Here is a 15,865-nt window from a genome sequence, read left to right on the forward strand (position 1 = left end):
GTTGGTCTTTCATGGGTCATTGTCCGCTGAGAATTAGAGGGAGAAACAAGAGAGACAGCTAGAAAAGTGAGGTTTATTTATATAATATAAGTTGTTGGGGGCTAAACCAAAATCTTCTCTTTTCTCTGTGTACCAAAAAAAAAAAAATTCATCCATTTCATTGCCTTGATCAGTAGTTGAAAAACCAACCAAAACCCAAACTTTCCCTTCTTCTATAACTCTGGTTTGATTCATCCCTAGATCTGCAAATTCCAATTTTAACAGTTGAAATGAAGTTCCCCCCTTTCTTATTCCCAGATCCTTCTTTTCATACCAAAAGGTACCTTTTTTTTGTTTAATATATAATTTAGTTCTGTTTTCAATATTTAGTGTGGAATTATGATAATTAATGTGTTTAAAAGTGATATTTTTGAACTGGGTTTTGTTTTTTTTAAAGTTCTCAATGTGAAACATGAGACCTTCTGGATATTCTAATGGCTGACCAACTACTTTGTTTGAAAAACAAAACCCTTTGCTTTTTTTATTGTTGATTTTTTTTCAGCATGTCGTGCTGTTAAAGTCATTGACTGATCTGCTAGATTAGTTATCAAACTGTATGGTTCTTCTTGATTGATGCTGGTAATTTAGTTGCTTTTTTTAAGCTATTCATTTCACATTGCAGTGTTGCTTACCTCCTGGTGTTCTTTGTTGTTGATGTTGCTCTAGTGTTCCATTATTGTGTTGAGGAAGCAGAGGCGGATTCGGGTCGCTGTTCGGTTTAATTCGGGTTTGGTTATTGTTATTTTCGGTGGTCGTTTAGATTAGGCTTATTTGGAGGTTTTGTGGATGAGATGAGGGATGTTATCAGGGTTGATTAACCTTTTGAAGGCCTGTTTTTGGCCGAGGTCGGATCGTTATGTTCACGAAAGCGCAGATGTCGCAGGCCATCAAGATGGGCTCTTGTGGTACAAGGATATCGGACAGCATATTAACGGCGAGTTCTCCATGGCGGTGGTGCAGGCCAACAGTTTGATCGAAGACCAGAGCCAGCTTGAGTCTGGTTGTTTGTGCTCACACGAGTCAGGACCGTATGGTACTTTTGTTGGCGTATACGATGGGCATGGGGGACCTGAGACTTCGCGCCACATCAATGATCATCTCTTTCAACATCTCAAGCGTAAGACGCCTTTTCTTGACTTTCTGATCAGGGAAGTATAGCAACTTGTTTGGTAGAATTATCGGATTGAACGGAATTAGTGCGGTGAACTTGTAATAAGTTTCCGAGTCTCACTTTGTTGTTTTTGTTTTCCAGTATTGATTTGTTGTTTTAGATCCTTGGTATCTGTCTTTGACACTTATTTTTCTCATCCACTTTTGTATCAGTGATGTTTGTTATTCCGATATGTTTGTTATGTTTCAGGGTTCGCTTCCGAGCATCAGACAATGTCGGTTGACGTGATAAGAAAAGCATATCAAGCAACAGAAGAGGGTTTTACGTCTCTCGTTGCCAAACAATGGCCTACGAGCCCACAAATTGCAGCTGTTGGATCGTGCTGCCTGGTTGGTGTTATCTGTGGCGGCAACCTTTACGTTGCCAACCTTGGTGATTCGCGTGCCGTTTTGGGGAGAGCTGTGAGGGAAACGGGAGAGTATCTAGCCAGTCAGCTGTCTGAGGAGCATAATGTGTGCATAGAGTCTGTAAGACAGGAGCTGCAGTCGTTGCACCCTGACGACCCACAAATTGTTGTTTTGAAGCACAATGTATGGCGTGTAAAAGGTATTATACAGGTAAGTTTTTCACTATGCAAATAAATTTGATAGCTTGAACCAGTTCATGTTCAAGTTGAGCACTATAGAGCTCGCCGTTTATGAATAATCGGGGAGTTTGGTTTAGCCGTAGTTCGATTTATGCTGAATTCCAAGACAAAGGCTAGTTAAGCACTAATATGCTCGGTGGTGATCCCGGAGCTGGCTAGTTTCGGACTTTCAGGCTTTGTTATGGAAACATGATAGCTGTATAACCTTTCATCTCTATGCAGGTGCATGCATATCCTAATGTGCTCAGTTTTTGTTGCCTTGTCTTTTAGAGTTTTGCATTTTTTTCGGATTTTGCGGAGAGAATAAAGTGTACATTTCGATTTCTGCTTCGTAATGGCTCCGGAAAACAGTCTTTACGAATACTTCTCGAAAAACTTCGTGCACCTAGAAGTACAGTTTGTTTTATGGAGTTCTTATATTAAGAGACTCTACTGCTGCCATGGTCGATTCTGTAAAATTTCCTTGCTATTGATTTCCCTGCTTTGCTTTGTTGCCTCTTTTCGAGGATGTTTACTTAATAGAATGATCGATCTTTCAGATTTCACGATCAATCGGCGATGTATATTTGAAAAGGGCTGAGTTCAACAGGGAGCCTTTATATCCTAAATTTCGCCTCCGTGAGCCTTTTAAAATGCCGATACTGAGCGCCGACCCGTCGATATCAGTGCACAAGCTATTGCCATATGATAAGTTCCTGATATTTGCGTCGGATGGGCTCTGGGAGCACCTGAGCAATCAAGAAGCTGTCGATATAGTTCGAAAGCATTCTCGAAGTGTATGTTTAAGCCTTCATTCATTTATTCTCCCATGCATGCGAAGTGATAGTTGTTCAACAGATGAAATGGTATCTTAAGAGCTGAGAAATATTAACTGGGTTTTTCATGCAGGGAATTGCAAGGAGGCTGGTAAGGACTGCTCTACACGAAGCCGCGAAAAAGAGAGAAATGCGGTATTCCGACTTGAAGAAGATTGACCGGGGTGTCCGTCGGCATTTCCACGATGACATCACGGTAATCGTGGTGTTCCTTGACTCGAACCTTGTCAGCAGGGCTAGCTTCGTAAAGGGTCCAAACGTATCTGTTAGAGGGGGCGGAATTAACTTGCCTACTAATACACTAGCTCCTTGTACCACGCCGACGGAATCCGGCACGACCTGATCATTTATACGAATACCGAGTAGTTTCTGAACCGATACATGAACCGAGCCTTCAACTCTTTTAAGGTACAATGTAACTGCATCTAGCTTCTGTGCCGGAAAACTTAGAACTAAAGAGTACAAATATGATAATCACCTGTGATAGTTTCCCAAGTCTTTATTTAATAATCGTCTCCTTTTCTTTCTTGGTGCACTTGACATTGTTAAATCTTACGGAATCCGAAAATGGCGGATGGTTCCGTTCCGGTGAATGGCCAACGATGCCGGAAGCAAACTTTGTTCTTGTTATAATGTATGTTTGTAGCGGAACATGTTCCTTTGACCACATTTGCAATAGGTATTACACTTGTAAGTACTACTATCTGGCGCTGAGCTATAAATTCGACTCGAGTATTCGAGTCTCGAATATATTCGACATCGAAATCGAGCGAACATTTATAAAGATGGAAAGGAAAATCGAACAAGTGAATTGTGGTTACATGATATCATGTTCTTTTTATTAAATCATTGATAGGCAGAATGATACTCATGGTGGTCGGCAATTATGGAGTATTTGAACCATCTCTTTCTGTCCGAGTACCTTAAACATGGCTCAAGAACAAACCCGATCATAATTGCTACCATGCTGATCACCATGACTTTGAAAGATGCAAATGCTAAGACGACGAGAATCAGCAGTGTCGGCTGGATGCACATTATAATCGATCCGACCGTGCCAAGGGGGATCTTGTACGGCCTTGATTCCGCCGGATGGTCTATCCTCAGCTTCACGAATGCTATGAATTCCATGATCATTCCGAAACAATACAAGAAGTTCTCTGCCGCCACGATCTCCTGGAAGCTCATCCATGAGAGTAGTATAACACCGGAAGCGGAGAACAAGATTCCAACCAAAGGGGTTCCATAAGGAGACCTCTTTGCGAAAAGCTCGGGAAGCATCCCTCGAGTCGCCATTCCTTTGAGCTGGAACGAATCGCTGCTCATATCGGCGAGAAACATCCCCATGTTGGATAGAGCCGCCGCCGCTTGAATCCATGTTCGCAGCCAGACACCTCCAAGCATTTTACCAATGTCAGAGAAATATCCATCGGTCCAAAGCTCACGATCGAGTGGAACCCCCCGCCCCCGTACCGACCAGAAGAGGGAAAAAGTACCCGAAAATGACCAACAAAAGAGCATAAAACAGCTATTTCGGAAGAGTTCTGCTCAGATTCTCCACCTCGCCGGCCAGAGTACTACCAATCCTCCTGCACGCTCCATGCGAACGGAACTAGCAAAAAACCGAGGGCTAAAAGGGGACCGGCTGCTTGAACACTATCCTCAATGCCAAAAGGCCCACCTGAGACCTCATAGAAGATTAGGAAAACAAGAGGTATGACAGATACCTTTTGGTACTTATATTGCATGGGGCAAGAACGTTCCCCCAATTCGACATCGGCGGCGGCGGCGCTGCTTGGATCCACCATCTCAGCCGGGGTTTGCCTTGGCATTATATTTCTCTGTTTCTGCAAAAACAACATTCAAATCTAATAACCACACAGGACAATGATAGCATGAAAAAAGAACATCATACACAATTGAAAACAAAACAAGTAATAATCACTGAAATCAAAGAATTAAAAAGAACCCAGAAAATCCCAGAATTATGGGATCAAAAAGGTACCTTTAGAACACAAAGCAACCCAGAAAAATCCCCGGAATTACGAAATCAAAAAGGGTAAGCCCTTTGAAGCTAGAAGAACCAAGAAAAGGGTACCTTTAGAACACAAAAACAACCCAGAAAAAACCCAGAATTATGAGATCAAAAGGCTCTAGGCAATGAAACTAACCATGTGAAAGAAATGACTGCAATTGCATTCGAAGTTGATAAGACTTTAAACCAAAGCGGCAGGGGACGTGTCAGCAAGGGAGAAAACGTGACAAAAAGCTCAGCTGATCACGTGTCGTCGTCTATTTGAAAGTGTCGTTTTCTGATCCGTACGAGGAACAAAACATCGCAGGAAGACTAGTTTTTTCGAGGTAAAAAATGAAAGCTTGAAATCAGATCACAAGGAAAAAGGAAAAGCGATTCTGGGATTTGAATATCTGATCAAACGTAGGATTCCCCTTACGATTTGTTTTTCCACAAATCGATGAAACATTCTTCTGCCATGGAATAATCTCTGTTTCCAGAGAAATCACAAAGTGATCTGTTATTTCCAAGAAGTTAAGATTGCATGAGCAGATTATAAGAAACGCAATAAAACCAGGTTCTTTATTGCCCACTAGGTCATAAATATATATATATATATATATATATAGATATAAATTAGCCCATTTATCTCTAAAACTATTTTGGAATTTACGTAGGTAGGGGTGTTTAAAAATATCCGACTCTAACAACCCGACCCTCTGATCTGATCAAAAAATTTAGGTAATTTTATTTAAAAAATTTCAAGTTCTCGGTCGGTACCCGCCCGATATTTCTCGGGTCAGACCCGGGTCACAAAATTAAATTACTTCCGAGTACCTAGTTACATTTATTTTTTATATATATAATAATATTACATATTTAATTATTAATAATTTTATATATTAATTTAACTACTAAATTAAAAAAAAAACTCCCAAGAAAAAAACACTTTTAAAATTTCAATTTAGATGTTGGAGTATGAAATTCGAACAATTAAATTTGTGTATGTTTTTTTAAAATTAATAATTTAAATAAAAAATCTGGTACCCGATTACCCGAATTACAAGTACCCGCAAAATTCGAGTATCCGACAACATAAGGTCCAGGACACAGGTCGACAAATCAAATATCTGAGGACCAGGGTACCTGAATTTGAGCACCACTAAATGTAGGATAAACTCGTCACACTCACATGACTAGTTTACGCAAAAAATATTTTTTTTATTTAAACTCATCACGTCAAAGTGATGAGTTCAAATAAAATATAAATTTTTATTAGATTTTGCGATATCAGAGTGACATATTTCAATAAAAAATATATTTTATTGAAACTCGTTATGTCCACGTGAAAAGTTCCAAATCACTATAACAATTGTCACAGTTTTCAAAATAAAAAAATTGATATTGTATTCGGTTAAATAATTAGACCGCCTACAATATTTAGAATTTTGTTAATTTATTGACAATGCATCCACAATCAACACTCTGCAGACGCAATTTTTCGACTCTAAAGCCTCTAAGAAGAACAACATTTATGCATGATGAAATCCAATGAAGCCGCCACTTGTTCGTCATCGATTACCGGATAATTAAATGGCCTTAGAGATCTGTATGAATTGGTTGATGGTTGGCTTCAATTGCCTAGCACACAAAATTCCTTAGTCCAAAACTCCAGTGACCATGAATTGTTGAATGGATCTCTCAGGCTCTTGGATGTTTGTGGTTTACAAGGATGCTGTGTTGCAGGCCAAGGATGATACCCAACAACTTCAGTCGGTTTTTCGAAGAAGAAGAGGCGACGATTCCGGGTTCGCGAATGAAGTTAAATCATACTTAGCATCAAGGAAGAAAGCCAACAAGTTGATAAACAAGTCTTTGAAAGATTTAAAGATCAGCAAATGTGTTGCTCACAATGATGTTGAGACTACATGTAGCATGTTAAGAGATGTAGAAGGAGTTACTTTCTCAGTGTTGGAATCAGTTTTTTCCTACATGACTGCATCAATGCCGGAACCAAAATCGACCAACTGGTCTTTGGTGTCGAAGTCGATGCACTCGAAGCACGTAACCTGCGGGGGACGAGCTTCAACAACCAACGAATTCGAGAGGGTGAGTGCAACGCTGAGCAAGAGGAGGCCTCCAAGGGGAGTAGGGCCTCTCTTTGTCAATCATAAATTTCGAATGTCTTACTTTTCAAGCAATCATTTTATCTCTATATGAATTTTAACATGATTATTATGTGATCTTTCAAGATTGATTCCATCATCAGATGATTTTATCCATTTAATTGATCAGCCTACGTGTAGTCGTTATGACCACTAGCACCAAAAATCGCTATAAAACCCTCCAACCAAGATTGGAGGGATCTAGATCTTTATCTTCATCTTCAAAAAGTCAAACGACGTCTAAGAACGGCCTACAACATCACCATAAATCATTAGTTTTAATTCTTCATTTAAATCAGAAAGGACGAACTATCTATAACCGTCACAACTTAAATGTTACCATCATCAATACTAAAACATAAATATGCATTATCAAAGAATAAGTAACTAATGAAAGAAAATACAAATTTCAGGTAGGTACATAAATTTCAAAGTTGATATCATCAATAAAATAAATAAATAATTAAAAAAATTCAAATTTTAAGTGGGTACGTACATGCTATGACCAAGCTGTGACTTCGCCACATCAAACACATCAATAATCTAAATTTATAATAGTAATAGTATTATGTTAAGCACAAAAAGTGTGGGTGACAAAATCCATTACTTTTGTCTTCTTCTTTGTCTCTCTCCATGCATAGCAGCCATTGTTCATACCAATAAATAAACTCAAAACTGATTGTGTTGACACAAATGGCGCTCTTGCTTTGTTTTTTATTCATTTTTCTTTCGTCTGCCTTTGCTTGTGATCGCTGCCTGCACCAATCCAAGGCAGCTTCTTTCAACAAAGAGACTGCACTTTCATGTAAACACCTGCATTTTCCTGGTTTTTTTTTTTGCTTATTCTGTTGATATGATTAATACCCAGATCCTATTTCAGTGAGAAATTTGGTGGGTAACTTTTTGTTTTTGGTGTTTTTGGCTTTGATGTTGCAGCTGGTGCTTGTGGATATGGTTCCATGGCAGTTGGCTTAAGCGGTGGCTCTTCTCTTTACAAAGATGGAGCTGGTTGCGGTGCCTGCTTTCAGGTTTCTATACCCTATTGTGAAAAAAACGTGTTTTACTTGAAGAAATTTAAATAGCAATTATCGCGTTTTCGGTTGTGTTACATTTATTCGATTACGGATATAATATATGTTATATATTACGGTCATTAGGTGAATTTTTATTAGGTGAATATTTTTAGATGTGCACAATTAGATATAAAATAGGTAAAAAAGATAATAGAGTTCTATGTATTTAAAAAATAATAATGTCGTATGATTTTTTCACTTAATGTGACCCTCCAACTTAGAAAATAAGTTTAATGTAGCCCTTTGATCAACGTTTTTCATCGTTACCATTACAGTGCTGACGTGACAGTTCACATTGATGACGTGACGATCCATGGTGTTGATGTGACAGTCTACAGTGATTGATAACATGGTAGATAGACTAAATTGGTAACTCAAACATGGAAGATGGACTGTCACGTCAGTACCAAGGACCGCCACGTCAGCACCGTAACGACCAAACGACAAATAGCATTGGTCAGGCCAAGGGCAACATTGAGAGAAAAAAATAATACAATTGTCACATTTGTTTTTTTCAAAAGTATAGGGACCTCTGATGCCTTTTTATCTATAAAATATAACAGTTTGAAGAGTAAAGACAAATAGTCCCTCGACTATAGGGCATTGTTTTACTGAGTCCCTCAACTATTAAAAGTTATAAAATGGTCCCTCGACTATAGGACTTTGCTTTGTTGAGTCCATCAACTATTAAAAGTTACAAAATGGCCACCCTGCTATTCATATATTCCAAACTCATCCTTTTTTGTTAAAAAATTGATCACATTTTGAGCTAGACGTTACCTGTTTGGAAAATATGAATAATCAGGTGACCATTTTGTAACTTTTAATAATTGGGGGACTCAACAAAGCAATGCCTTATAATCAAGGGACCATCTCGTAACTTTTAATAGTTAGATGACTCAATCAAATAGTACTCTGTAGTCTAAGGACCATTTGTGTAGTTTATCCTAGTTTGAATTGCCAAACAAGATGTTGAATTTTTTTAATCACAATAGCCGGAATAACGACCCGATATGACCATTATTAACCATTACCCGTTAAGCTACAGTCGCTATTGATTATTATTGGTGTGAAGCTACTTCACATCGCTATTTTTTAAGATACAATTTCGGATGGTGTCGTTATCCCTGACCACTATTGTGATTGTGTATTGCTATTTTTTAAATCCCTTCTCTTTGAGTGTTGGAGTTTCAGTTTTGAACATATTTGTTGCAGGTAAGGTGCAAGAATTCAACTTTATGTAGCTGTAAAGGGACAAGGGTGACATTAACTGATATCAATCACACTAACGAAACAGATTTTGTTCTTGGCAACAAAGCTTTCATGGCCATGGCTAACCATGGCATGGGGCAACACATTTCGAAACTCGAGACGATCGACGTAAAGGTTAGCCTAGTTAGATCGAATTCATGTCAAACTCTAATAAATTTTATTGACGGTAAGTGACTTTCGTATTATCTTTGTGAAACATGATACCTTGTGGATATAGAAACCAGAACTTAGCTGTTAGAGTCGAAGAATCGAGTGAAAAGCCGAATTACTTGGCGATTAAATTGCTATACCAGGGAGGCCAGACGAAGATCGTAGCCATCGATGTAGCTCAGGTTAACCCGAACTCGAAATATTGTGGTGTGTTATGTGTTTTTAAGCAAACTTGAATCAAATTACATGATTTTAACGTTAAGTTTTGAAAAAAAATTAAAAATTTAGGTACTAAAACATACCAAAACTAATAGTTTACGTATTAAACGCGTTACGTTTTTAACGACGAGTACTACAATGAAACAAAAACTAAACGTTAGATATTATTTTGAAAAAATTAAAAGTTTAGGTACTAAAATGGATCGAAAGTGATAGTTTAGGTATTAAATGCATAGTTCACCCTAGGTTTTAAGATATGACTTGAATAACTATTTTTTTAGTAAGTAGCTGATTGATTTTAAAGTTCGAGTCAAGTCTTTCAGCTTTAAATTAGCATCAGTTAGTATCATAATATTATAAATAGTACAATTAAATTTAAACAGAAAATCAAACAACTCGACTCGACTCAAAATACCTCAAATAAATTTTTAGTTATAAAACAAGACTCGTCAACTTAATCAATTCAAATTTTTTTACTCGACTCGACCGAATACTCATCCTACATAAATTGTACCAATAAATTATAATATTAAATGATTTTACTCTAAAAACCCCAAAATTATTGTGTGGTCTATGATAAAGAACATTAGATAGGAGTATTCAACAAAATTTAATATTCAAGACATCATTTTGCTATTTGATTTAATTGAGTTGTTTAAATTGATAATCTTAATTCAACTAAAATTCAAAAAATTAAAATATTAATTTAAGTTAATTTCTTATTTTTTTTAAATAATTTTTTTAATGATTGATAATTGATTACATATATGATCAATCAAAATGATGAAATAAAAATTTAACATTTTTTAATGTTGTCAAAATAAATATCAAACCTTTTAAAATGACCGAATACTTATTTAACATTTCCGAATCTAATCAAATAATAATAATAATAATAAGGGTAAATTATGCTTTTAGCACCTAAGCTATCAATTTTAGTCTATTTTAGTACCTAAACTTTCAATTTTTTCAAAACCATACCTAAAGTTTAGGTTGTGTTTTATTTTAGTACCCGTTAAAAACTTAACTTTAAATTTTAATTTCTTTTTGAAAGTTTAGATACTAAAACGGATAAAAACTGATAGTTTAGATACTAAATGTTAGGTATGATTTTAAAAAAATTGAAAGTTTAGGTACTAAATAGATCAAAACTGATAGTTTACCCTAATAATAATGATATAAGAACAGTAAGCTTCTACTACTTGGTGGCTAATAATCTGTCAACTAATCATTTATAGAAACTTGATATCCAAACCTCAATCAACTATTGCCGTTGCCCCGGCCTTCTCATATACACAATTACATTTGCAGGGCAAAATCAATCAATCAATCTCACCTAAAACCCGAACCCGAAATGATTCTAATCCGAAATGATTCGCCTAAAACCCGAACCTAAAATGATTCTAATCCGAAATAATTCAATAATATTTAGTCTATACTGAACACTTCAAGTTCGGCTTGTTCTTGTTTGGTTAACATACTGCTTTCCCTATAAGGCAGGTCCTTGTACACGCCAATGCTATCTAAATAATCAACATCGAGCCAATCTGGATCATATTCATAACTCATTTGAAGAGCATCCATCCTGTTCTTCTTTTCATGATCCACAGAAGTTTGATTCCGAATTGTTTCAACTCCTTCAGTCTGACATAAGCAGCAATCTGGATTTTCATGAAACTCGTCCTTCCCGGGCATCGCTTCGTCCCGATTTCCCGTGAAGCCGATCTGATAAGTTCGAACATTAGACGAAAACTCTTCCCGTGTCGTGTTGTTTCGGTCCATGAACAATTTGTGCAGCTTCTTAGCATTGGGTCGAATTGTTGGTTTGTGTCCAAAGTATCTCCTGCATTAGGAAAAAAAAAAAAGAGTTTGATGATATGTTGTCAATGTGATTCGTTTATAGAACTGCATCCGAAGTTCACAGTTGTGTACCCCCGACCGGCTAACATTCTAGCCATGTTTCCATTATTGTTCGTGACGAAGATGTCACTTTCATCGCAGACGATATAATCCAGTGCGGCCATCCGACCGGAAAAAGAAGAAAATTGTGCCAACTCCTCGTTGGTGGCAAAGGTGTGTTTCGAATGAAAATTAGGGAAGAGTGCTTTGAGTGGTGCCAATGACTCTTCTCCTCCATGTACCTCACCTGATGCCACATAAATGTGAACATCACTTCCAAACCCCAATGCCCTCAGCATTAGACCGACTTCCTCCGGCGTCAACGGGCATTTTCCTTGCCTTCGTACCTTTTCGGGGTTGGTCACCTGCAGTTCATACCGGAATAAACATATTTTAATGCTCATTCAAGATATATTTAGGGATTATGTTCGGGTTGGTTTTGTTTGGGTTTAGGGTAAAAAATACTCGACCCGACCAGACTCACAAAATATAATTTTACCTTATATATTTGAGGATAATTACAATAATACCCTTCTATATATTATTTTTTTCAATTAAATTCCTATTTTTATTGAATAAAAATAATATTTTTAATAATTATATTATTCCGGGTCGGGTTTGGATTTTATCCCAAAAAGTCGGATCGCCTTCGGGTCGTGTAAAGGTGTATATTTTTCGGGTTGACCCAAACCCGCCCTGTGCCCATCCCTAGTTTGAATATCAACGATTGTAGGTATTTAAGCGTTCATTATCAAATAATTGAAAGTCTTTAGAACATACATTACTATTTGTAATCACCCTAAATTAAATTTTGAGATCTAAACTAAAATTCATGAACATACATTTATTGCAAACTCAAATAATCTTATGAGAGATAATTACTCTGATACAAAAAAAATTAGCTGACCATATTCCCATATGTAATGGGTTACGGGAAGGTAGGGTAGTAGGCTGCCCCAACGCTAAGTTGAGAGCAACTTCCGTGAAAGACCTCCGACCATTATGAATTTCCCACCGTGGGACTCTGATACAAGATTAATTTTATTGAAACATATTTGAGGAAAGACAATAGAGTAATATGAACAAAAAGAAAATTATATCTAGTAAAAATAATTTAAATTTTTAAATTTAAATTTTTATAATTTTTAATATTTTAGAATATTTTAAAATTTCAATTATTTGACAAAGTATTAACAAATTTGAAAACATTTATTTATATTTATTTAAATACTTTTTTTAAAATATTTTAAATAATATTTTGAATATTTGTTTAAAAATGATTGTAATATTTTCAAATTTATTTTAGGGTAAATTACAACATCACTAATTCTTGAGTAAATTTTTATTTTCTTCAATAAAGTTTTAAAAATAACAAATCGGTCACCAGCGATATCGATTTGTAACAAAATGATAACTAATATTATCGATTAGTAACAAAATGGTCACTCCATCGTCAACTCTGCTAAATTGATGATGTGACAACGTTAACAAAAAGTTTAATATTTTATTTTACCCCAAAACTATTACTAAAATATCAAATAAGTCATTGAACAATGATTTTATATCTAATTTACCCAAAAAAGTTTTAAAATTTCCATTTTTTTCCCAAACACCCCATTACCTTCACTATATTTGAACCACGTTTCTTACAAACGAAAATGACACTTAAACAATCAGGAGCACTTTCCTTAGTATTTGTTTCAACCACACTTCAACAAAACCTAATAGTTTAAAATTATCTCAAGCTACAATACCAATCTTCAAAACTCAGTGTTCTTGTTCTTATCTTACAGTGTTGAGTTGGAGTAAAGTACTTACCAATGTGCTCTATTCTCTCTTCAACATTTGATTTCTGGTTCGTGAGTTACTAGTTGTCTAAATATATAATGAAATAGAAAAAATAACATAATGGTTCACTCTTTTTTAGCAACAAAAGAAAAGGCAACTTATTGTCTAAATATCGATGTTTTATTTAAGTGTAGTTGAAATAAATACCAAGTAAACTACTCCTAATTGTTTAAGTGTGTTTTCTGTTTCGTAAGGAATGTAGTTCGAATATAATGGTGGTGGTGGGGTGTTCGGAAAAAATAAAAATTAGATATAAATTATTGGTTCAATGACCATTTTGATGTTTTTTTGGATAAGTAAGATTTTTTATTTATCCAGTAGAAAATACAAAGTCTCAAAGAAGGTCAAATACCACTATACAACAAAAATGCTTAGGCTATATTCCAATTGTTACAAAGAAGCATATTAACATTATCAAGCCTATTGAAATCTATATTCATATGTTGAAGTCCTACTATCTCTTTAATAGAACCAAGCAAGTCTTCAACAGTTCGAAATTTTCCTTGAAATATTCGACGGTTTCTCTCCTCCCAAACTTTGTAGATGAAAGCACACTATGCTATCTTCATAATAGAGGTTAAGAGAGACTTATCTTTCCAAGTTGATGAAGCCCACGCAAGCTTGACTTCCCAACACATTTGAGGAACGGACAGATGAGACAGGTTCAAAATACCATTCCAAAGAGAAGTGACCACAATGCAATCAACAAATAAATGATTTCTCGTTTCAAGAGCATCATTACATAAAATACAATAACCAGCATTAGTGAGCCCCATACGTAAAAGTCTTTCCCTAGTTGGAAGTCTATCAAGGATCACCAACCAAGTAATAACACTAAGTTTAGGGATGTGAAGGGGAAACCAAATAAGTGTTTGCCAAGAGACTTTATCATGTTTGTGTCTTACTTCTTCCCAAATCCCTTTAGCAGTCGTGATTCCAGCATTAAGAATGGGGATGGCATCATTTTTCAGTTTCAAAAGTTTTTTAAAGATGTAGATTGAGGATGCACTAGAAGGCATTTGGCTTAAATCATTATTTTTGATAGCGTAAATATAAGTCCAAGCAATCCACAAAGAACCTTGACCAGCAAGAAGATTGTGAATTAACAAAATCATGCAAACCTTATTCCAGGATTTTAAATCTTTTAAGCCTAGCCCTCCTTCAGATTTAGGTTTGCATAAATTACTCCAACTTACTCTAGCTCCAGAGGCTGAAGTATCAGAGCCTCTCCATAGATATCTTGAGCAAAGTTGGTTTATTATGTTAATAACAGATTGAGGAAGCAGGAATTGGCGACACCAGAAGTTTGCAATGTTCTGTAAAACAGTTTTTATGAGTTCTAACCTTCCAGCATAGCTTAAGTGCCTCCCAGACCACTGGTGGATTCTGGATTTGATTTTATCGATAAGAGGGAAGCAGTCCTTAATAGTGAGTTTTTTAGGAACAAGCGGAACCCCTAGATATCTCACTGGTAGAAGGCCTATCTTGAAACCAGTGGATATTTTGATGAGTTCAAGGTTCCTTGGAGAAATTCCTGCTGCAAAAATTTCTGATTTAGCCACATTTAGTTGGAGTCCAGAGATTTCATAAATTTTTGAAGAGCAGAAATAACTCCAACAATAGACTCCATTTTGATGTTTTAGCAGTAGTTTAGGGGTAAAAATAAATTATTGATCGATTTGTTACTTTTGAAATTTCAATGGAAAAACAAAATATTTCTCAAACATTAGTGACTACTGGTGTAGTTTACCCTTTATTTTATAGAGTAAAATAAATTTTAAGTATATCTGATATAAACTCTACTCAAACCTAAATAAAATAAATGAAAAATATGTATTATAATATAAGTTTTTATTTAACAATATATATTAATTTTTTTATTTAAATTAAAAAAACGTAAAATTAATAAACAAAATATTGTTATTGCTAACTTAAGGGTGCGTTTGGTTCACGGAATGTAAGATTACCAATGGGAATAAAAGATTACCAGGGAATAGGATTACTAGGAATGTTGTATTTTGTATTTGGTTGGTTTAGCAGGAATGTAAGATTACCATGTTTGATTAAAGGAATAAAAGATTATTGGAATGTATATTTTACCAAATTGTCCTTATTATATATTTGTTCTTTTAACAAGTTGGAAAATATTTATATATTTTCTTTAAAAAAAATAAATTCATAAAATTTATATAATTTTTTAAAAAAATTGAAATATAAAAAAGTTTAATGAAAGGGTAAAATTTTATTTTAACCCTTGAACTTCATATAAAATTTTAATTATAGATTTTTTTTTTATAAATCTAAAATAGTTTAAGGATAAATTTATAATTTAACCTTCGTAAAATTTTTATTATTCAATGACAAAATAAGGATATTTTTGGAAAAAATAATTTTAAGGGCATTTTAGTCCAAAACGTCGGTAATCCAACAATACCTAAGGAAAGAGAGGTAATGACATGCCCGATAATATACCCCAAAAAATCCACTATTGGTAATGTAAGATTACCGGGAATGACATTCCCGACCAACTAAACGAGGGAATGTGAATTCAATTCCCACGAAAATCTCACATTCCCCCAATTAAACACACCCTGGTTATGAAGTTTCCTATAAA

The 15,865-nt window shown here is 35.4% G+C and overlaps 5 protein-coding genes across 6 annotated transcripts; 3 read left to right on the plus strand and 2 right to left on the minus strand.

Annotated features, from left to right (window-relative positions):
- Positions 1–72: 72 nt before the first annotated feature.
- Positions 73–3,275, plus strand: LOC120183211 (probable protein phosphatase 2C 46). Of its 2 annotated transcripts, none has more exons than XM_039187949.1 (5): positions 73–319; positions 662–1,156; positions 1,400–1,767; positions 2,336–2,572; positions 2,685–3,275. In XM_039187949.1, exons 2-5 carry the CDS (start codon positions 838–840, stop codon positions 2,952–2,954), a joined length of 1,194 nt encoding a protein of 397 aa, XP_039043880.1. In that variant the 5' UTR covers positions 73–319; positions 662–837; the 3' UTR covers positions 2,955–3,275. The 2 variants fall into 2 exon arrangements, with proteins under 2 accessions (XP_039043880.1, XP_039043879.1); XM_039187948.1 differs by having other exon boundaries at positions 706–1,156.
- A 163-nt stretch (positions 3,276–3,438) lies between these two features.
- On the minus strand, positions 3,439–4,175 carry LOC120183212 (probable polyamine transporter At1g31830). The gene has a single exon (XM_039187950.1). The coding sequence runs from the start codon at positions 4,130–4,132 to the stop codon at positions 3,458–3,460; it is 675 nt and encodes a 224-aa protein (XP_039043881.1). The 5' UTR covers positions 4,133–4,175; the 3' UTR covers positions 3,439–3,457.
- A 2,142-nt stretch (positions 4,176–6,317) lies between these two features.
- On the plus strand, positions 6,318–6,845 carry LOC120183214. The gene has a single exon (XM_039187952.1). It carries the CDS (start codon positions 6,318–6,320, stop codon positions 6,843–6,845), a length of 528 nt encoding a protein of 175 aa, XP_039043883.1.
- Positions 6,846–7,655: 810 nt separating this feature from the next.
- LOC120183215 (expansin-like A1) lies at positions 7,656–9,521 on the plus strand. Its single transcript, XM_039187953.1, has 3 exons — positions 7,656–7,818; positions 9,079–9,249; positions 9,330–9,521. Exons 1-3 carry the CDS (start codon positions 7,750–7,752, stop codon positions 9,519–9,521), a joined length of 432 nt encoding a protein of 143 aa, XP_039043884.1. The 5' UTR covers positions 7,656–7,749.
- Positions 9,522–10,932: 1,411 nt separating this feature from the next.
- Positions 10,933–14,270, minus strand: LOC120183217 (O-fucosyltransferase 16-like). Its single transcript, XM_039187954.1, has 3 exons — positions 14,157–14,270; positions 11,437–11,768; positions 10,933–11,347 (listed from the first exon to the last, which is right to left on the minus strand). The coding sequence occupies exons 1-3, from the start codon at positions 14,268–14,270 to the stop codon at positions 10,933–10,935; spliced, it is 861 nt and encodes a 286-aa protein (XP_039043885.1).
- Between the last annotated feature and the right edge of the window lie 1,595 nt (positions 14,271–15,865).

The sequence above is a fragment of the Hibiscus syriacus genome, unplaced genomic scaffold (assembly GCF_006381635.1).
Source record: "Hibiscus syriacus cultivar Baekdansim isolate YM2019G1 unplaced genomic scaffold, ASM638163v2 tig00112740_pilon, whole genome shotgun sequence".
NCBI lineage: Eukaryota > Viridiplantae > Streptophyta > Magnoliopsida > Malvales > Malvaceae > Hibiscus > Hibiscus syriacus.